Source organism: Bos indicus x Bos taurus, chromosome X, assembly GCF_003369695.1.
Source record: "Bos indicus x Bos taurus breed Angus x Brahman F1 hybrid chromosome X, Bos_hybrid_MaternalHap_v2.0, whole genome shotgun sequence".
NCBI classification, from domain to species: Eukaryota; Metazoa; Chordata; class Mammalia; order Artiodactyla; family Bovidae; genus Bos; species Bos indicus x Bos taurus.
The window spans coordinates 12,965,743-12,988,964 of NC_040105.1; the positions used below are offsets into that span (position 1 = coordinate 12,965,743).

The following is a 23,222-nucleotide window of genomic DNA, read 5'->3' on the forward strand; positions in this document are numbered from 1 at the left end:
TCATATATGATATTATACATGTTTCAATGCCATTCTCCCAATCATCCCACCCTCTCCCTCACCTACAGAGTCCAAAAGACTGTTCTATACATCTGTGTCTCTTTTGCTGTCTCGTATACAGGGTTATTGTTAGCATCTTTCTAAATTCCATATATATGCGTTAGTATACTGTATTGATGTTTTTCTTTCTGGCTTACTTCACTCTGTATAATAGGCTCCAGTTTCATCCACCTCATTAGAACGGATTCAAATGTATTCTTTTTAATGGCTGAGTAATACTCCATTGTGTATATGTACCACTGCTTTCTTATCCATTCATCTGCTGATGGACATCTAGGTTGCTTCCATGTCCTGGCTATTATAAACAGTGCTGCGATGAACACTGGGGTACACGTGTCTCTTTCCATTCTGGTTTCCTCAGTGTGTATGCCCAGCAGTGGGATTGCTGGGTCATAAGGCAGTTCTATTTCCAGTTTTTTAAGGAATCTCCACGCTGTTCTCCACAGTGGCTGAACTAGTTTGCATTCCCACCAACAGTGTAAGAGGGTTCCCTTTTCTCCACACCCTCTCCAGCATTTATTCCTTGTAGACTTTTGGATAGCAGCCATTCTGACTGGTGTGAAATGGTACCTCAGTGTGGTTTTGATTTGCATTTCTCTGATAATGCCACTCCAGTATTCTTGTCTGGAGAATCCCATGGACAGAGGAGCCTGGAGGGCTACAGTCCCTGGGGTCGCAGAGTTGGACACAACTGAGCAACTGGCGCACACACGCAATATCTCATAATGAACAGACATTTGCATACCCTATGACCAGCACTTCATATCAGATATTGTGTGTGCTTATTGGTCGCTCAGTTGTGTCCTTCTCCAGGGGACCTCCCTGACCCAGGGATTGAACCTGCATCTCTTATGTCTCCTGCATTGGCAGAGGGGTTCTTTACCACTAGCGCCACCTGGGAAGCCTCAATAGTAGAATGGATAAAGACACTGCACTATATAGGTACACATTATGTATTACTCAGCAATGAAACTGAACAACTACAGCTACTTGTAATAACATAAACATATCTTACAAATATAGTTGAGCAAGAGAAGGCAGGTGCAATATTAAACATATTATATGATGCCTGTTATATAAAACTTAAAATATATAATCTAACTAAACAAAATTCTGATTATTAATGAGAACTTAGGTGGTAAAATTAAAGGGAAAAGGAAATAAATCATTACCATAAAGGACAAGATGTTAATAACTGTTTTGAAGGAGGTAGGGTAAGTATAGTTTTGGGGAGATGTCACAAGGGGGACTTGTCTTTGCAATGTTTTATATGTTTTCATGGGTTGGGTTGCAATGGCAGTTGTTTATTACTTTAAGTTACATATTTTCATATATGCACACCTTGCTGTGTGTTATAGTTTGAGAAGCTGAAAAATAAAAGATGTATTTTTAGTAGTAAACTATTGGCAAAACTTTACATATCAGGTTGGCACAACTATGTGAAAAACCATTTGTCATTAACTAATAAAGATGAAGATGTCAATTTAAAAAAAAAGATATTTTTAGTCATTTTAAAACTGGAAATAGAACTGCCTTATGACCCAGCAATCTCACTACTGGGCATACACACCGAGGATACCAGAACTGAAAGAGACACATGTACCCCAATGTTCATCGCAGCACTGTTTATAATAGCCAGGACATGGAAGCAACCTAGATGTCCATCAGCAGATGAATGAATAAGAAAGCTGTTGTACATATACACAATGGAGTATTACTCAGCCATTAAACAGAATACATTTCAATCACTTCTAATAAGGTGGATGAAACTGGAGCCTATTATACAGTGAAGTAAGCCAGAAAGAAAAACACCAATACAGTATACTAACGCTATATATATATATACACATATACATATATACATATATATACAGTATACTAACTAAATATATGGAATTTAGAAAGATGGTAACGATAACCCTGTATGAGAGACAGCAAAAGAGACACAGATGTATAGAACAGTCTTTTGGACTCTGTGGGACAGGGAGAGGGTGGGATGATTTGGGAGAATGGCATTGAAACATGTATAATATCATATATGAAATGAATCACCAGTCCAGGTTTGATGCATGATACAGGATGCTTGGGGCTGGTGCACTGGGATGACCCAGAGGGATGGTACGGGGAGGGAGATGGGAGGGGGTTCAGGATGGGGAACACGTGTACACCCGTGGTGGATTCATGTTGACGTATGGCAAAACCAATACAAGATTGTAAAGTAATTAGCCTCTAATTAAAATAAATTTATCGACCCAGAGGGATGGTATGGGGAGGGAGGAGGGAGGAGGGTTCGGATGGGGAACACATGTATACCTGTGGCGGATTCAATTTGATATATGGCAAAACCAATACAATATAGTAAAGTTAAAAAATAAAATAAAATCAAAAGAAAAAAATAAACAAAATTTACAAAAGATATTTTTAGTCATTTTAAATGCTTTACTTGCTTTCCCATAAGAACTGTGTGACATTCAAAATTAAATATTTGCAGCTCACTTTAGTAGCTATTTTTTTTTTTTGGGCAAAGGACAAAGCTAAGTTTATTTCGTATTAGTATTGAAACTGGAATCAAAAAAAAGTTTAATGAATTAATATAGGGAGTGACAATTGATCAGATCAGATCAGATCTGTCGCTCAGTCGTGTCCGACTCTTTGCGACCCCATGAATCGCAGCACACCAGGCCTCCCTGTCCATCACCAACTCACGGAGTTCACTCAGACTCACGTCCATCGAGTCAGTGATGCCATCCAGACATCTCATCCTCTGTCATCCCCTTCTCCTCCTGCCCCCAATCCCTCCCAGCATCAGAGTCTTTTCCAATGAGTCAACTCTTCACATGAGGTGGCCAAAGTACTGGAGTTTCAGCTTTAGCATCATTCCTTCCAAAGAAATCCCAGGGCTGATCTCCTTCAGAATGGACTGGTTGGATCTCCTTGCAGTCCAAGGGACTCTCAAGAGTCTTCTCCAACACCACAGTTCAAAAGCATCAATTCTTTGGCACTCAGCCTTCTTCACAGTCCAACTCTCACATCCATACATGACCACAGGAAAAACCATAGGGGATTTAAAAAAAAAAGACAAAAATCTCAGAGAAAAAAATTCCTATTTAAAGGTTCTTACTATAATCTGTACCTTTATGGCAGTGGCTAAGTTTAGGGAATCTTTAACCAAATAATAGTTTCAAGACCTTTTACTTTTCCTTGGACTCTCAGTTTCTGTATATGTCTTTGAGAATTTAAAAATGACTAATTTAGCAGGATTAATCTAAAGTATTCTATGGGAAGTGTCTGCTAAATTAAAAGACGCTTGCTCCTTGGGAGAAAAGCTATGACAAAACTAGACAGTGTATTAAAAAGCAGAGACATTACTTTGCCAACAAAGGTCTGTCTAGTCAAAGCTATGGTTTCTCCAGTAGTCATGTACAGATATAAGAGTTGGACCATAAAGAAGGCTGAGTGCTGGAGAATTGATGCTTTTGAACTGTGATGTTGGAGAAGACTCTTGAGAGTCCCTTGGACTGCAAGGAGATCCAACTAGTCCATCCTAAAGGAAATCAGTCCTGAATAGTCATTGGAAGGACTGATGCTGAAGATGAAGCTCCAATATTTTGGCCACCCAATGCGAAGAACTGACTCACTGGAAAAGACCCTGATGCTGGGAAAGATGGAAGGGGACAACAGAGAGAGAAGGGGACAACAGAGGATGAGATGGTTGGATGGCACCAGCAACTTGATGGACATGAGTTTGAGCAAGCTCCGAGAGTTGGTGATGGACAGGGAAGCCTGGCATGCTGCAGTCCATGGGGTTGCAAAGTCGGACACAACTGAGCGATTGAACTGAACTGAACTGATCCTCCTGGTAACCACACCTAGACTGCCCTCTGGGGAACCATCTTCTGTGATTCCCATCTCCTCTGTTTCCAGCGAAGCTCAACCATGCTGTGCAGACTGAAATCTAGGCCTAAGCCAATCTGGTCAAGGTATTCCCTTGGCCACCATGATTGGTTCAGAGATGGGCATGTGACTCAAAAAGAGCCAGTTAAATACAACTGGTTGTTTTCCCCTTGGATTTATGGGAAAGAAACTCTTGCTCTCCCTTGAGGCCCCCAAGGAGAACCACACCAGGTAAATGGAAGCACAACTGAGAACTACAGACACTCATCTCTGAAGTTCCATTTTAAGCACTGAAACATCAAATGCTGTCAGAATTTTGTCCAGCCTGACAAGAACTTAGTCTGTGAAGCCATGGAAAAGCAAGATTATTCAGTTCTTCTCTTGAAAAGACTACTGGAAGTTACCTAATTCTAGAAGCTTCTTCACACAGTCAAGCCTCTGGTAGGTGCAAGCCGCATACAAGGGAGTTCCAAGGTGAGGCACTTCTTGGTCAATGTTAACATTATTTGCCAGTAGAATCTCCATGCACTCTCTATTACCTGGTAGAACACAAGAAAACTTCACTCAAGTAAGGAAAATATTAACTATTCACAGAATCATTGGTTATCTGGAATGGGCTTTAGAAACAACCTAGATTTTTTTTTTTTTTTTTTTTTGGTAGCAGAAAAAAATTTGGGAGTGGGGGAAATCTTAGAAATTTCCAAAATAAAACCAATAAAAAAAAGAGCATGCCCATGCATCCCCCACTGAAATTCTTCCTCACAGCCTTTGAGGTACCTCCAACCAAACCAAGGGTTCCAAGGAATACAGATGAAATCACTCTCTATAATAAGTCCCTGGTTTACAGGCAGAGGCTACAAGACCCAGGGGGACAAATGACTCACACTATTATTACTCTGAAAAGCCAGTGCTCATATCCAAGGTAGAGAAGGCAATGGCACCCCACTCTAGTACTCTTGCCCGGAAAATCCCATGGACGGAGGAACCTGGTGGGCTGCAGTCCATGGTGTCGCTAAGAGTCAGACACGACTGAGCAACTTCACTTTCACTTTTCATTGTCATGCATTGGAGAAGGAAATGGCAACCCACTCCAGTGTTCTTGCCTGGAGAATCCCAGGGACGGGGGAGCCTGGTGGGATGCCGTCTATGGGGTCGCACAGGGTCAGACACGACTGAAGCAACTTAACAGCAGCAGCAGCAGATCCAAGGCCCAACCCTGACCCATCCCTCTCCATTACAAATCTCTCCTCTTCTTTGCCCATGCATGTAAGATTGGGTGGATGGCCATGCCATGCACCTCCTTATTTTGGTTAACCTGGAAGACTCCTATGATATTTAATAAAAAGCTTGAAGTATAAAATCTATTCAAATGCACTTTAGTGGCTAAGTTTAGCGGCTAACAAGAACTATATAAGCAAGAAATATCCTTCGAGAGTTGGCCCCATTAATAGACAGACATGATTAATTTGAAGCATATGAACGATTTGTTTGGGAGCAATTGCTTCTGAGGTATTGATGGGAGTTTTACAAAGAGTTTGTTCTTTTTAGAAGGTTTAAATGTTTCCTTAAAAAAATCTTATTGTTGATTAGCTTAACCAACCTTTTCTTTATAGATGACATAAAAGTAAGCTTCATCAAGCCTGCCTGATTTATCACAAATTCTGAATTAAGCATAATTATGCATTAAACCTATAAATAAAGATTCTGCAAATTCAAAACTATTTGTTCAACTAAGTAATTTTATACCTGGATTATAGCATTAATCTGTCAAAGTAGTAACTCAGACTGACCGCCCCCCTCCACTTTTTCATAGAGGTTTAAAGCTGTAAGAATTCAGAAATAATATCTAATCAGGACCTAAAACTGCCTGGTAAATACAGTGCATCTAATAAACATTTTAAAATAATTCCTGTCCCTTTTTTTACAGAAGAAATTGAATCTAGCTTGAGTTAAATTTAAGTATTCTCAGGAAGATTTTTAGTCAAATGACTGGCACTAATATAGTATCTAGAATAATAAATTTGCTATTTGTTCTTCTGTTCTGTGGACATTGGGCCCTAACATGTTTTTATGACAGAAAAAAATGTGAGGAGACACATGAACTCTTTGTTTACGATAAGTATATATATATATGTATGTATATATATGTTACACACATAGATACCAAGCACTTTATATATAACCATCTAAACACTGCAGAACTACTTAATTCAAACCATTCCCAATATTTATCCATTTTAAAACTTGTGGATGGAAATGCAAATAATAGATTAAACTTTACTTCAAATCAAAATTTAAAACATTTTAAACACTTTCATTTCATTTCCAGAGTAACTATTTCCCTACAACTTAAAGGACTTACTTTAAGTTTGGGAAATAATCAGCATCAATTATCAAGAAATGTTTATCAAATATGTATAGGACATCAAAACCATAGAGATTTTACATTGAGATTTGGGGATTTTGTATCATTTATAGTGTGTGTTTGTGTGTGTGTGTGTACGGGCACGTGTCTGTGTGCATGTGTGTGTGTGCACGCATACTCAGTCATGTCTGATTCTTTGCAATCCCATAAACTATAGCCCACCAGGCTCCTCTGTCCACGGGATTTTCCAGGCAAGAATACTGGAGTGGGTTGCCACTTCCTTCTCCAGGAGTTCTTCCCAACCCAGAGATCAAACCAAGTCTTTGGCATTGCAAAAGGATTCTTTACCACTGTGCCACCTGGGAAGCCCTATCATTGATAGTAATCCTCTGCAAAAAAAACAATAATAGTACTTTTACCAAGTGACAGGTTTAACAACCTAGGACAAATCTTTCATTACTGCCTTTTGAAATACTTTAATCCTCATTATACCAGCAAAAATCACTGTTCTACAGTGTTCTAACTTCTCCATTGTATTTCTTTTAATTAAAATTTTTAAAAAACTTTGATTGTACTACACAGCTTGCAGGATCTCAGTTCCCGACCAGGGACTGAACCTGGGCCCCAGCAGTGAAAGAGCCAATGCCACCTAAGCACTATGCCACCAGTCAACTCCCTCCACTGTACTTCTGATCTCAACATAAGAGAACATCTCCACTGCTGGTTAACAGAAATGGTGTTCTTTGGGTGTTACCTCTGACAAATGGTGTTGGCCTTTCGATGGCTCTTCTTGTTCACGTCTAGTCTATGCACATAGGTATCTATGTGGCTAAGTCAGGTCTTAGTTGTGGCATGCAGAATCTTTAGTTGCGGCACATGGATCTAGCTCCCTGACCAGGGATCCGAACTCAGGCCATCGGAACCAGGAGCCCAGAGTCTCAGTCACTAAACCACCAGGGAAGTCTCTGCACATCATTTTCTAATTCCTTAATTTTACTCTTTCCATCATTTCTATGAGAATATAGAAATCTAGAGTCCATTCAAGGTTTCCAATGGCATGTTTTTTAAAGCTGGAACTTTTTTTCAAGAACTAATGACCTCGAGAGCCATCAGCTCATCTAGAATATATTGCTTGTTGTGGACGGTCACCTTTAATCTTCTATTAGAGAAACGATTAGCCTGGGCTTTCAGACACTTTCATAATTAATTTTATAGTCGTGGTTGATGTTTTACAGGCTTTGGGGCATGAGCTGTTCTCTTCTAGTGAGGACAGAGACAGAAACACAGCACAATTCATGGAAGTTACCCCTGTACGCGTAACTCCACCAGCTCCCACCCAAACACCAGCAAAGAGCCTCAAGTAAGGCCGACTCAGAGACTGAGCCCAGGAAACAGGGCATTTGAGGCAGCCAGCCATTCCCAGTTCTAAGAAAGGCTATGTCATTCCCCGGTGTTATTTCCTATTGAAGTTACTGCTGTAGGATTAATTAAGCCACACCTAGTCTCCTGGTAAAGAAGGTCTGGGAGATCCTTGCAAGGTGAACACTCTACCCTTGATTCATGCAGACTGAAGGGAGCCCCTCAATGTTGTGAGTGTGATGTGATGCCTCATTTACCTCTCTTCACTGCCTCGTGGATGGGTGAGGCCAGGTGCACCTCGAGCTGGGCCTTGGCGCCAAACTCCAGCAGCACGTTGACACACGCAGCACTGCCACTGCAGCAAGCATTAAAGAGGGGCGTGGCTCCATGAACTGTCACCCCATTGACCTAACGATGGCAAAGAGAGAACCAGACAGTTTGCACTTTCTTTCTCACCATCTCCCAGGGTGCATTCCTAAGTAACTGCATGGGGAAATGTGCCATGCTGGTCAATGAGTGAGACAACTCTATGTCCTTACAGTATTGTGCTTTTTAGGTACCAGCAGTCTATCAACTGTCACCTATAAATAGCATCACAAGTGGGGCAAAAGGGGTCAGTTTTTTAAATGTATTCAGAGGTACTCTAGAGCTTCTTAGGAGCCTCCTGGCTATTGAGGAGTGGTCCTATATTGGGGTGTAGAACACGGTCTCTGGAACAACTACGGCTGGTGTTCAGATCCCAGCTCTCTTTTACGTGCTCAGAGATCTTGCTTGGGATAGGAGCCTCCAGTGCCTGGGTTTCCTTATCTGTAAAATGAGGACCATAAAAGAAATGACCTCATGAGGTTACTGGGTGGATCAGCTGAGTTCCTATATGTGAAACACCTAGAACATTGCCTGGTGCCCAATAAGCATTCAATAAACATCTGCAACAACAATTATCTCCACTTTCCATTCATATGGAGCTGACTCCCCCTCCCAGTCATGAACAAACACGTCAGGAATGGAAAGTACTATAGAAATCATCTAGCGTACGGTCCCAGAATCTGTGCTTACAAAAAAATCTCCTCAGTGATTCCCCCATAGTTCTTTCTTGCCACAGATTTCCTTTCTGGTCTATTATAATCCACACAAATTGCATATGCCAAAATGACTCCTGAAGAGATTGTGACCAGGAAAAATACACAAAGAAAACAGCCACCAACATGGTGTCTTTACACAGATGTAGAGAACAGTCTTTTGGACTCCGTGGGAGAAAGTGAGGGTGGGATGATATGTGAGAATAGCAATGAAACATGTATATTATCATATGTGAAACAGATCGCCAGTCCAGGCTTGATGCATGAGACAGGGTGCTCAGGGCCGGTGCACTGGGATGACCCCTGAGGACACCCATGGCTGATTCATGTCAATGTATGGCAAAAACCACTACAATACTGTAAAGTAATTAGCCTGCAATTAAAATAAATAAATTAAGTAAAAAAAACAACCCATGGTGTCTTTAACCAACCTCAGTGCCTTCCAGAGATCAAACTGTCTTGTTTCAGAAACAAGATTATTTCCCCACAATGCCAGGATAGCCCCCATTGAATTGGAAAGTTAAATAAGATACTAAGATGGCAGAGACAAACAAGGACAGGGACAAGTGTAGGTAAATTCATACACTCTAGGGATTCCTGGGATGTTGTGATTAATCAGATGGGGAGATGGAAGAATGAAGATGACTTCAGGTTTGGGGCTGCAAATCCAAGAGAAGGAGCTGGTCCTAGAGGGAAGATCATGATAAGCACAGTTTCAGATGCACCAAGCTCAAGGTACCCATGGAACTGCCAATTTTGAGGAATTTTCTATTAATAAATCAAATTTCTCTTATTCCTCTCTTATTCTGATCTGTATGTTAAATAAGATAATATTTACTGACCGTTCCCTCATGAGACTGCCAAAGACAAGAGACCATGTTGTTCTCTTTGTCCCCCACAGAACCTCCAAGAGGCTCCTCAATTTCTCACCTGTGACTCCAGTCACCTAGCTTAACAGGAAATGGCCCCCACCCAACCTTGCCCCCAGAGAACCTAATGAACATACACAACCACTGTGACATCAGGAAAATCACTGCCTAAGGACGATTGTTACATTCAGTTCTACAAGTAGAAACCCAACTTCCATATAAAATGCAAAGATCTATCTTCATTAAGCACTTAAAAACGTTACAGTTCACAAAGAAAAGAATATAAGGGTTGAGTTTAAAAATGAAATTAACATCAAAACAATATCTGGTGCTAATGCAACACTGTAAATCATATCCTCCAATCAAAATTTTTAAAAATCAGTATCTGGTAACTAAATAAAGGTCACTGAGATTTTCACAAGTATTAAATTCATAATTCTATTCTGATATCTGTACTACATACAGCCCCTCAGTCACTCCTTGAAAAGGAGAGAATTTTAAAGTTCACTTTGTACTGCTTTTCCATGGTACTATTTTATTACAAGCTCATTTAATCTGCTAATTTTGCTCAATAAAAATCGTTGTGGGTGTACAACACTGAATTAAAAGTGGTTTTTGTTCTTTTAAAGGTTTTTAAAATAAATTTTCCAAGATCAGTTTTCAAATGAATTTCACTCGGGCTGTTTTTTTTTTTACCCCCAAGTTAATATCAGTTTTGAATGAGTTCTGTGAATTACCTCATCTGAACATTTGCACAGGAACATAGAGGCCATAGCTCAGTTGGTAAGGAATCTGCCTGCAATGCAGGAGACCCAGTGTCGATTCCTGGGTTGGGAAGATCCCCTGGAGAAGGAAATGGCAACCCACTCCAGTATTCTTGCCTGGAGAATCCCATGGACAGATGAGCCTGACGGGCTACAGTCTGTGGGGTTGCAAGAGTTGGACACAACTTAGCAGCTAAACTACTACTACTAAAGAGGCTGAAGAAAGGAATATACCAGCAGTATTTTCCTGACCATCCAAGAACATGTGCCCAGATGGGCCAGGCCTGCACACCCCACTGCAGATAAGCGCATTCTGGAAGGTGATGGGTCTTTAAGGATTAGAAGCTGTCCCAGGGCACCGAACCCACAGGCAGGGCTGCTACTCACGTGGGCACCGTTCTCCAGTAAGGCCTTAGCGCAGGCCACATGTCCGCCAAGGCACGCCTCATGGAGAGAAGAGACCCGGTTAATTGTTACCAGGTTCACATTGACGCCCTACAATTTGGAGAGAAGTGAGTTAAAGGCTGTGTCAGCAGTAAGAATGGAAACAAGGTTGTGGGTCTTGTTGGTCAAGTGTTCAGACTGCAGATACCATCTAGAGAGGAGTAGAGGCCATGACCAGGGAAATCGAAACATGGCTAGGAGCCTCTGATTCACTGATTCAGCAAAAGTTCACCCAGTACTCTGGACCAGGCAATGTGCCAGCATTTGGAGCTTCAAAGCTTATAACACGGATCTCTCTCCTCTAAAAGCTTAGTGGGGAGACAGAAATCGTGGTGGGGTGGGGTGGGGTGGGGTGGGGAAACCCAGCCAGAACACTGCTATTCATATATTGGCTGCAGACCTTCCACAGCTAAACAGACTTGACAGGCACCTTGTTCCCTGTAAGACACGCACCCTGTTTGGTAATCAAGGACTTTCTGGCTCCCTTCTTCTTCATCTCGTACTTCTTCCTTCGTCTTCCTCATCTACCCACTTCCCCTTTCTTCCTACGCCTCTGTCACATGTGGACTCTTTCTGATCCAGGTGGCAGAGTCCCAGGGTGGGGGGCGGGGGGTACAACTGGATTTGGCACAGAAGGATGCCGCTCAGGCTCAAGAGTAGTCAATACAGCAGACAGTGCTCCCGGGATTCCGGTGCCATAGTAGCAGTGATGCTGACCGTCACACCTCCACTAACACTCAGCTCCTTCCTCAGATCCCAACATCTACGCCCAGCCCTAGCACGTCTGCCCTTCCATCCTGCTGTGTTCCACTTCCCTCCCCTTGGAATCCACGTGAGAGATGCTAGGCTCAACCTAGCTGCCAGCCAGTGCTGACTTCATGCCCTGATTCTATTTTTTTGGGGGGGAGGGGGCTGCACTGTGGCATGTGGGAACTTAGTTCCCCAACCAGGGCCTGAACCTGCACCCCGTCCTCCCTGTATTGAAGTACGGAGTCAGCCACTGGACTGCCAGGGAAATCCCCATGTCTTGATTCTAACAACTTAGTCCTTACCACTTCCCCATGATCACCATGGGGAAAAGTCTTTAGTCTGTAAAAGCATTTAGGTTCTGCCAGGACCCAGTCAAGCTGTGCTTTTGATTTCCTGCCTCATAACTGACCTACTGAAACCCTCCAAAACCCAGTGCATGATCCTGAACCCCAAAGCCCCATCTGTTCCCACCCCTCTTACCAGACCTCCACGGTGCTCGCTGCATCCCTCCAGTGGCCAGCAGCTGGGACTGCCCACTGTGCCTCCTGGTCTGTCCATGTTTATGTCCTGAATATGACGTCATTACCCGAGATGTGCTATGTATTTACAATTGGATATCTAATACAAGGTTTCTTTTCCTTTTCCCATATATATTTTAAGAAAATTAAAATTACAGCATGTTAAAAAGTAGTCCACAAGAAATTTCCTGGCAGACCAGTGGTTAGGACTCCGTGCTTTCACTGCTGAGTGCCCCCTCCAACCTCGCTCCCAGTTCAATCCCTGGTCGGGCAACCAGAATCCCGCAAGCCCTGGAGCTTGGCCCAAAATAGTCCACAAGGTGGCAGCAGTGTGCTAGGAAAAAACATTGGTCCCGTGCAAACTCTCAGAATCCCTGGACTTGTACAATGCTGGAACTCTTTAGAGTCCCTTGGACTGCAAGGAGATCCAACCAGTCCATCCTAAAGGAAATAAGTCCTGAATATTCATTGGAAGGACTGATGCTGAAGCTCCAATACTTTGGCCACCTGATGCGAAGAGCTGACTCATCAGAAAAGACCCTGATGCTGAGAGAGACTGAGGGCAGGGGAAAAAGGGGACGACAGAGGATGAGATGGTTGGATGGCATCGACTCGATGGACATGGGTTTGAGCAAGTTCCGTGAGTCGGTGATGGACAGGGAAGCCTGGTGTGCTGCGGTCCATGGGGTCGCAAAGAGTCAGACATGACTGAGCAATTGAACAACAAGAAACAGTGGACGGGCCTGAAAGATGAGCTACAGAGAAGAATCACATGAGAAAACGGAGGAGCAGAGTTCAAACGATTGATAAAGATTTGAGGTTTCCAAGCTGTCGGTGACAGCCAGTGTGATCATCATAAGCTCCCGATCCTTGGTTTAATGTTTTGCTCAGAGCACATCAAACTATCTGTATGTAAAACAGAGTAGAAAATAGAATAATCCAATGTTTACCAGTGTGTAAGGGTAAATAAGTGGGGATGTGCTATGAAAAAGCTGAAAAATTCTCCATGAGGAATGCTCTTTACATTTTGAAGGACACTATAGCAACCAACATGCTTTTGAAGTACAGTTAAAAATAAAGTGCTAAAAGCAATGTGATAGCCTGGACTGGATCCTGGAAAAGAAAAAGGAGCTTAGTGGGAAGACTGGTGTCATCCCAGTAGTCTGCAGTTTAGTTAGTGGTGTTCTACTAATGTTCATTTCTTATTTTTGACTAGTTACCAGGGTTATGTACAGTTGGGTGAAGGGTATGCTGGAACTCTGTGTACTATCTTTGCAACTCTTCTTTAAAAGTGTTCTAAAAGAAAAAGTGTATTTACTAATTGGAGTAGGAAATGGCAACCCACTCCAATAGTATTTTTGCCTGGAGAATTCCATGAACAGAGGATGGTTACAGTCCAAAAACTAATAAAAATATTGAGGTAAGGAAATCACTTTTCACTGTGTATGTTTTTCTGTCCTTTAAATTTTTCTTCTCTTTTTTTGTCTGTGAGGCATGCGCGACTCCAGCCCCCGACCATGGATCAAACCCACGCTCCATGCACTGGCAGCGCAGAGTCTCAACCACCGGACCACCAGGGAGGTTCCTATCATTTTAATTTTTAAGCTATGTAAATATGTCACATATTAAAAATACTCCAACCAAGTAACATTTTAAGTGCTTAATGACTGAGGAGGAGGAGAGAAATAGATGACATAGATTAAGAAGTACCAACCTTTGGTTACAAAACAAATGAGTCATGGGGATGAAATGTACAGTATGGGAAATATAGTCAATAATTCTGTGATATCTTTAGTGACAGAGGATAACTAGACCTCTCATGGTAATTATTTTGAAATGTACAGAAAGAGCAAGTGACTATGTGGTGTAATAGGAACTAACAAAGTGTTGTAGGTCAATTATACTTCAAAAGCAAATGAACTTACAGAAAAAGAGATCAGATTTGTGGTTACCAGAGCAGAGGATGGGGGTGAGATCTGGATGGAGGGAGTCAAAAGGTACAAACTTCCAGGGATGGAGGGAGTCAAAAGGTACAAACTTCCAGGGATAAGTACTAGGGATGTAATGTACAACATGATGAATAGAATGAACACTGCTGTGTGTCATATATGAAAGTTAAGAGAGTAAATACTGAAAGTTCTCATCACAAGGGAAAGAAGTTTTTCAGTGTGGGATCTATGTGAGACAACAGATGCTCACTAAACTTACTGTGGTAATCATTCCACGATGTGTGTAAGTCAAATCATTATGCTGTACACCTTAAACTTATACAGTGCTCTTGGCCAATTATATCAATAAAACTGGAAGGAAAAAAATCAAACCAAATTATAAGTACTTAAAAATAAATGAGCAAGTGATAAAATCAAGTGCAAAGTCCATCCAACTGGCAGTACTGTTTTCCTTTTGCTTCTACTTTCTTAAGAAGTAACACAACTCAAGGGAGAAAAGGAAAAAAAGGCACACACACACAGAGAAAAAGAGCAGTGTGTCCAGCTGTTTCAATTCAAAATAAGCAAGCCAGCTTTGGTGGTACCTAGGATGTGGGGAAAAAGCTCTAATGACTTACTTCCTCTGTACACACACAGACTCTAAAACAAAGTAATGGACTGTGGATGCTTTCATCCACCTCACAGATACTTACTATTCATGGTGCTGTGGACAGTCATAAATAAAATAGCCTTAGTAACTGTGATTTGAATAAATCTTTCCTAAGGAGTAAGATCTACCCACTTGTTGACCTATTTCATGTTTGCTCTTGAAATAGTGGATCATCAGGTAGTGAACCTCTAAGATGGCTCCCAGTGATCAAGATAGCTCCTGCCCCGTGGTACTGGCTCACTTGTATACTCTACTCCCCTTGGGTGTGGGCAGGATTTACTGACTCCCAGCTAATGAAGAGAATATGGCAGAAGCAATCAGATGTCACTTTGGAGATAGGCTACAGGCTATGTACTGAGACTTCCTCCTTAGGCTGTCTCTCATGATGTCTATGGAAGAAGCCAGCTACCATCTCGTGACACAGTCCCAAGGTGAGCCCCACGCGTCAAGGCATTGAAAATGGCCAACAACTTCATAAGTGAAGTTAGAACCAGGTCCTTCCCTTGGTCAAGCTCTGAGATGACTGGAGCCCTGGCTGACACTCTGCAGCGTGAACCACCTTGGTTCTGGCTCTAAGAGATTTGGAGCCAAAGAGACATGGAGCCAGAACCACCCAGCTAAGCTGCTCCTTGGTCTATAGACACCATGAGAATCTAAGTGTTTGTCCTTTTCAGCCACTATGTTTCAAGATACTTTGTTGCAGAGCAATAGCTGATAAATGCAACCTCAAGGCTACTATTATTAAGGCACAATGGGAGAGAATAAGGTGAGTCAGTGCAACATAAGTTTGAGAGCATCCTCCATGAGCCTCATGGGGAAACGTTCTGTGATGCAAAAAAAGACCCAGAAGGGGAAGGATGGAAATGGGCAGAAAATCAACCAGTTCCCCAAGAAAGGAGAGGCAGGAGGAACAAACAGTGAGTTGGGAGAGGACACATCCATCTCAAACAGTTGTGCTGGGACCCAAATGGAGCCAGCAAGATCCCTGCTACCTTTAAAGCTGATTAAGAATAAAGCCTGATTATAGCACAAGCACAAAGGATCAAGTATTTCATTTACTTACTTGTGCAATTAAAGTTTTCAGGGCCAGTAGGCGCCCCTGAGCTGCCGCTTCATGAAGTGGAGACCGATCAGCCCAGCAATCTGAAATACACATCAAGCTGAGAGTCAAGATCAGGAGTACTCTTCCTCCTACTGTGAGGAGAGGAGGTCTGAGGGAAGAGGTGGGGAGGTGGCAGCTGCATCAGGTGTTCCAGTCAGCTGCTCTCAGGTGACACAGGGGTGTGGTGCTGTGCGTGGACAGGGAGCACAGACCATCTCTCCGGATTTGGAGGCAGTTTTCATAAGGAATACATTTCATTCAAATAAATACTGCCCAGTGATTGAATCCAGTAACTCCAAATAGGCAAAATGAAGGGCAGAGCTGGTTCATGAACTTTCCCACTTTCCTTCTGCCCCCGCCTCCCGCCCTGCCTTCACCTCTACCCTAAGACTCAATACCCTGTATGCCAGAAAGGATAATCTTAAGGGATCAGGGAAAATGGTTTTGTTTGAAATCCCCTAGATAATTCTTTCCTTTTGGTAATGAAGCCAATCTGTTATCATTATGCAGAATGTTGTTGTTCAGATGACATAATTCTCCAAAGTTTATGGTGGGCAGTTTGAATGTGATGGATAAGCATGGGGCCAGTGGAGCCACTGCCTAGGATCAAGTCCTGCCTCAACCACTATCTCTGGCAAAATGCATGTTACAAAAATCATTTGAACCTCAATTTCCTGATCTGTAAAGTGGGGGACAGTAATCTAGTATTTAGCATGTTTTTTTGGTCTCTAAGTAGGCTGATAAAGTATATCCACAATGTTAGGTGCTCGAGAAAATGTATGATTAATAAGCACACATAGTAGGGTAGGGCTCTAAGAAACAACCTCAGAACTGCCTTACAAATATATTTTTCTTGTAATTGCTTGTCAAGAAACAAGACTAACCTGCTTAAACGTGCATTTGAGAAGCAACCTTCTATGAAACATGCCAAAGGCAATCATTTGTTTTGGAAGAAAACCTATACCAGTTTGCAAAATTTGGCCTTTCTTCAAATAACTCTGTTCTTGGTACACTGTCGAGCACGTCATACAGTTTGCATTTAACACAAAGGGTCTATCTTATCACCCTTTTCCAGATGATCCTGATGGTGCTAAGAACTCAGACCTTCCCATATCTGCAACCTTGACCAAAAAAAAAATCGCACCAGATTTTTATTTTCTCTAACCCTTTGGGTTATGAAAAGGGAAAAAGCTAGAATGGGTTCTACAGGGTTGTATTGAAATTGGAGCAATTAGAGCAACTGGTATGAAAATGTATGAATATTTTCAATATATGAATATGAAAATATTTTCAATATATGAATATTTTCAATATATGAAAAGATAGTGCTTACAGAACTATCTATGTGCTGAATGTGGGATCTGGTGACCCATCTGGTTCTCTATTTCTCTACAGATATATCAATATATCTATGCCTATAGTTAGATATACAGATGTATCTCGACAGATAGATTAGCACTGTCTGTGTTGTGAGGAAAACTAACCAGGACTCCTTGGAGAAATGGCTGATTCCAAGGCTAAGCCAGGAAAGATATATGATGGGCTACAAATATCTTGTCAGAAAGTAAGTGCTCAATGAATGATTGGGAATGTCAAAAAGTACAGAAGGTGCCTTGAAGAGGATTCCACTGGCCAAATACAGGACGAATTGAGCATGAAAATAAATCATGATTATACCCAAGCAAAAATGGGAATCTCTAAGGCCTCACTGATATAAATATATTAATAGAGAGAAGAGGAAGTTCTTCCTCATAGTAGAACACCAACTTGAGACACGTAGGAGAAATCATAAGATCGGCCTCAAATGTTCTCCCCACAGAATAATTATACAGTTATCAAGGGAACAGGGGTAGGTGTACCGTTGAACAAACCCTTGCCTGGGGGGATTATGACGGAACCAACTGGCACAGTGTGCCGTCTGAGGCAATGCGATAAGCCACATCACGCACTACAGGAGGGAACACGGTGATAAGAACACAGCGCCGCTTGGAACATTCCTACGCAAAACGCATAGCCTGTGTCTAATTATGAGGACACCGAGAACCAACTCAAACTGAGGGACATTCTCAAAAATAACTGGCCTGTAGCCAGACTGAAGGAGGCTGATGGGACATGACATCTAAAGACAATATGGCTGCCTGGATTGGATCCACTAGAATGGGCTCTACAGGGTAATATTGAAATTGGAGCAATTAGAGCAACTGGTATGAAAATGTGATTTTCAATATATGAAAAGATAGTGCTTACAGAAATATCTATGGGCTGAATGTGGGATTTGGTGACCCATTTGGTTTTCTATTTCTCTACAGATATATATCTATATCAAGGATTATTAACGGGACAGTTGGGTAAATGTGAATGTAGACTGGGCAAAGAGAAGTGGGAATTCTTTGTACCACTTTAGTTCCAAAATAAAAAGTATATCTATTTATATCTATCTCATCTATCGAATCACTGGTGAATTGCATATTCCTGATATGTAGAATGCTTTTTCTAGAAAAACAGACCAAAAATTTAACCTGAAAATATGTTTTTATCTCGCTTGTTCTTGAGTCAGTTAAGCTGATGAGTGGATTTTTAAATCTCTTTGGACACTGATCATTTGCATAAGCTGGGAATAATGAGATAATGTATGCAAAGAATCCTCAATAGTCAGCCTTGGTTTTCTTTGACTACATCTCCATCTCATTCAATATAAGACGTATCGCCCTCACCTCACTGCACTCGGAGATGCACAACCACTGGGGTTGGCAGGGTTGTCTTCCTCTATGGATGGCAACTCAGTGCCCTGGCCAATGTAAAAAGCAAACCCACAGTCATGGCTTGGTTATTCTTGTGTCCTAACAATAACCAGTCAACCTGAGTCACCTGAAGGCACTCTTAAGTATTTGCTTAAAACCAAGATTTAAATGGCAACTTGCTATTATGAGAATAATTCTAGCAATATTAACTTAGAATAGCAACATGAAATGGCCTTATCTAAAACCTGCCTCCAAACAGACTTTGATGTCTCCTTTCCTGCTAGGAAAGACCATTCCCTGGTAACTCAGAAGTTAAAGTGTCTGCCTGGAATGTGGGAGACCCGGGTTCGATCCCTGGGTCGGGAAGATCCCCTGGAGAAGGAAATGGCACCCCACTCCAGTACTCTTGCCTGGAGAATCTCACGGAGGGAGGAGCCTTGTAGGCTACAGTCCATGGGGTCGCAAAGAGTCGGACACGACTGAGCAACTTCACTTCACTTCCATCAGGCCCCTAAGACCCACACCACACACACAGCCTGGACCAATCTCTCAAAATGTCACACCGATGAAGTAGCCAGACACAGAAAAGGATATGCCGCATGATTCCATCTCCACAAAGTACAAAAGGGGCCAGACTCACCTGGGGTGTTTGGAGTCAAAAGCACCATAGTTTGTGCACTTATCTGTATTTATATCCTACTGCCAGAAAGCGATTTCAAAACCACCCGTCTACTGCTCCATCCGATTTAACTGTCATCTCCACTCTACCCACACTCGGCAAGAGGTGGCCGTCTCTCCGCCCAAGAAGGGCAACATGTTCTCACACAGGTCCCCACTTCCTTCTTGACATGCCAGCTCCTCTGGTACCATGGGGGTGGGGAGAGGTGAGGGGGATGGGGACCCACCTTCCCAGGGGCCTGGAAGGAGGCCAGTCTTGCCCACTGGGCCTCAATGACAGGTCTCGCCCCTGGTTCCCATGCTAGCTCTCCGCACTGGGGCTCCCTCCTGGGCCGCTGCCCTACATACTGGCCTTGACCACCTCTCCTCCTGTGCCCCATCCGTGCTGCATCCTCTGATGCCCACAACTCCCCTCTCACCAGGCTGGCGAGGCTGAGGCAAGCCTGCAGGCCACCTTGCGATCCTTGGAGGAAAAGAGAACAGTGATCCTGGGCTTGTCTGCTCACCACTCTCCAGTTCTTACTCCCAGCTGAGGAGCACAGGGGCACTTCAGTGAGTCACCTGCCTAAACAGACTCCCGGCTTTACAGTGAAATGCCAGGCTCCCCTCCTTCCTGGCTGCAACTGATCTAAACTTGCTTCCTTCTGGACACTCCATCTCTAGGCTCTCAAGATAGGAGGGAACAGTCCAAATGTACAACAAACCCTTTGCCCCACCTCAGATCTTATTTCTGGTTAAGTGGCAGGAACAGGACTGAAATGCAAGGTTTTGAGAATTGAGAACACACCCTCTTTTGGTTTTAAGAGCTAGTGCTTTTTCCACGCTGCTCATCCTTCTGGTGGACTGACTCGTGGGGAACCCTTTGCTGTATGCCTCTTCTCTCTGTAAATCACATGAAATAAATCAAGTAGATTGCCTTCAGTGTGGAAGTCATTTCGTTTTCCCAACTGGAAATAAAGCCACTCTCAGGGAAGTCACCTTCCCAGTCACTGTTTCCCATCACTTGCTTCAAAGGACCTTGAAGAGTATTCACAAAAAACCCTTTTCCAGAAACTCTATGGTGGGCTCTTCTGTTTTTCTAATTCCCAACACACAGTCTCTTGCTCTTATCATTCTTGTTTTGCAAATTGGAGCTAATTGTGAGAAATTGATGATAGAAGTTATTTGGCAGCTAGAGAGTTTTTCCATTCCTTTCAGGAAATATGCATCTAAGCTCTCCAAATAAATGAATGCTGAAGTAGGAATCAGCCCTTCGCTTCTGAGGCAGTCTATTTTTAGTTATTTGGCAGGCTTCCTGTGTCACAGGGCCACGGGCACATTTTGAAGATAAGTTTACTTTACCAATATGTTTACTTGTTCCTGATGAGGTGTATGGAAAATGTTCAAGTACTTTTTCATTTCCCCCTTTGACTTTTTCTCAGAATGTGATTTATATCTCTGGTTCTCAGGCTCTTTTAATAACAATTTCATGACAACATCCAAAACCATAGATTTCAAGAACAAAATGGGTTCAGATGGAATACGGTTGTCCAAGTTCCAGGTATTCAAGATAAAAATCAATTATTAATTATTTGCAATTTTACCCTTCCTAATTTCAACAACTATTTGAGACGACTGGTTTATTTATTTAAAAAAAAAAATTGCCTGACTGGTTATCATCTCTAGTGCCCATGGAGCAATATTTATTCTTTCTATTCAGGTTCCAAAATCATATGAAGGAAAATCTTCTCCAACAGCATTTAGCGAAAAAAGAAAATTTCAAAAGAATTTTGGGTGTGAATCAAAATACAGGTAAGAACCTAACAGAATTAAATAATATTTTAAGGAAAACAAAGGTAACTGGAAAAGACATAAGAAATGCCCCCAGTTAAAATGCACACTCTCTTGAACACTCAGTTCTGGTCAAAAGATGAACTACTGTCAATGAACATCGTTCTGTAGTGAGTCAGAAAGAAGCTTCCTTTGCACCCATTAGGAGTCAAGAGAGTTGAGCAGATGACAGGTTGGGTGGCAGAGCCCTGCTGAGGACTGTCAGTCCCAACGTGGGACAGCCAGCAGGCACTGTGATCCATAACCACTCAGAGGATGGGTGGGCCGAAGCTTGCGGAGACAAGCACCGACACTGGAGGTGGAGGCCGGGCAAGAATGGACTGAAGGCAGGAAAAAAACTGGTGATGTGGGAAGGACAGGAAAAAGGAGTCAAGGTGATGAGTCAGGCAGAGGCGTGGCCATCAAATCAAGGTCAGTCAGTCCTTTGAATTTAGAAAAACAAGAAGGACAACTGATTTTAGGCAAAACACTTAGAAGAGAATTCATTCTTTTTTCCAAGGGTGTAATTCCACTATCTCTTATCTGCAACTGTAAAATTCCCCAAATTCTGAAAACCAAGTCTTTCCCCAGTTGTATCCAAGATCCTTTGGCAGTAAAACATGGTCATGACTCAGGTTTAACAACCTATTATTTTTAATTTGTATTTTCACTTAGTGTGAATATTGATACTTTCACTATAGAAATATTGAAACCTTTGACTGCAGGAGGCAGCTCCAGGCTCTGCTGGGAATGCTGTGGTAATATCCAGTATACACACTGGGTAATCCTTTTCAGTATCCCCCACATGCCTGAATCCTGAAACGTGTCTGGCCCAAGGGTTGTGAATAACAAATTATCAACCTGAATCTACACTTTATTTTTTATCAAGTTTGATGACCAAGTTACTGTACTAAATATAGAGCTTCAGTTCTGGCCAAATTAGCAAAGGTTGAAAAATCATACACGTCCCTCAGGAGAGAGAATGTGTCTAGAGAAACATCTGTGGGCTGAAGGTGGGGCTGGTGAGGCATCAGGTGCTGGAGATATGAGAATATCAAGGGTCAGTAACAATGTTTCGAACTCCAAAATATGTATCTATTACTGACAAATTACACAAAGAAGCCTGAAAAAACTAAAAACCGCCACCCAACCCCATAGCTGAACTCAATTCTGATGACTTATTTACAAAGGGAATAGTTTAAACCACAAAGAAATATCGAATGATGTACTCCAGAATATTAAAAAAAAAACTCTACAAAAAATTTTACAGCCAAAAAAGGATACAAAATGAGGGATGTGATGCTAGGTACAGCATTTGAAAGTGCTAGGATCTATGGCAGGCTCAACTCTGTCCTGGCTGACGTTTTTACTGCCTCTCCTTGTTTTTGATAGCCCTGACGATAATTTACAGAAACAGAATATGCTATTGAAGTCAAGAAAGGTAACCTTGGGATGAGATTTTAGTAAGTCAATTAGCTGACTTACTGATTAAATGTCACATATTTTCCCAACAAACATTTGTCTGACCAACGAGCAGCAAAGTCAATTTCTGGTGTGAGTTGAACACTCAGACAAAATTTTGTTCTTGGTTTTTAAAATGTCTAGTTTTAAATATATATAGTATCTGACTATTAACAGTGTCAAAAGAAAAAAAAAAACTGTTGGAATCATGTAAAAACCACTGTTTCTCGCATATTACCACCTACATCATTATAAAAGGCTTTACCAAATCTGGATATACTCTCTATTATATATGTGTGCAATGTGTAGAAGTAAACGCACCATCCTCACACACGTATATATGTATGTATAAAGGAAGGAAATTAAACTGCAAAATTAACAGGCACTATTCAATCCACTGCTTCTTGTTAGTGATCATCAAGAAACATGTTTCTGACTTTTGTAACACCATGCTATTTGCAAATTAAATGAATATCATCCTAGGAGCTTCAACAAGTAAAGATATTTGAGCTAATGAATAAGTGAGCTCTATTTATGAAAATTGTGTTACGGCTCCAGGTTTTGATTATTATAAATCTTTCTTAAGAGAGTACTTCACTGAGGACCACAAAGGCAGAAATTATGCACACAAGCACCAAGAAAAAATGTTTTCAACATGCTCTTGCTGATACTGACTGTCCGACTTTACCTAATTTAAACTGTGAGGATGATGTACCTATGAGAACATCAAA

The 23,222-nt window shown here is 42.0% G+C and overlaps 1 protein-coding gene across 6 annotated transcripts in view; it reads right to left on the reverse strand.

Moving 5' to 3' along the window:
* Positions 1-23,222, reverse strand: part of ASB11 (ankyrin repeat and SOCS box containing 11) — a 32,145-nt gene that overhangs the window by 4,375 nt on the left and 4,548 nt on the right. For all 6 annotated transcript variants that reach the window (XM_027533247.1, XM_027533248.1, XM_027533251.1 and 3 more), the window contains 4 exons: positions 15,764-15,843; positions 10,778-10,885; positions 7,936-8,086; positions 4,359-4,493 (listed from right to left, as the gene is read on the reverse strand). In XM_027533247.1, the coding sequence (XP_027389048.1) occupies positions 4,359-4,493; positions 7,936-8,086; positions 10,778-10,885; positions 15,764-15,843 (474 nt within the window). The remainder of the gene's footprint in view (positions 1-4,358; positions 4,494-7,935; positions 8,087-10,777; positions 10,886-15,763; positions 15,844-23,222) is intronic.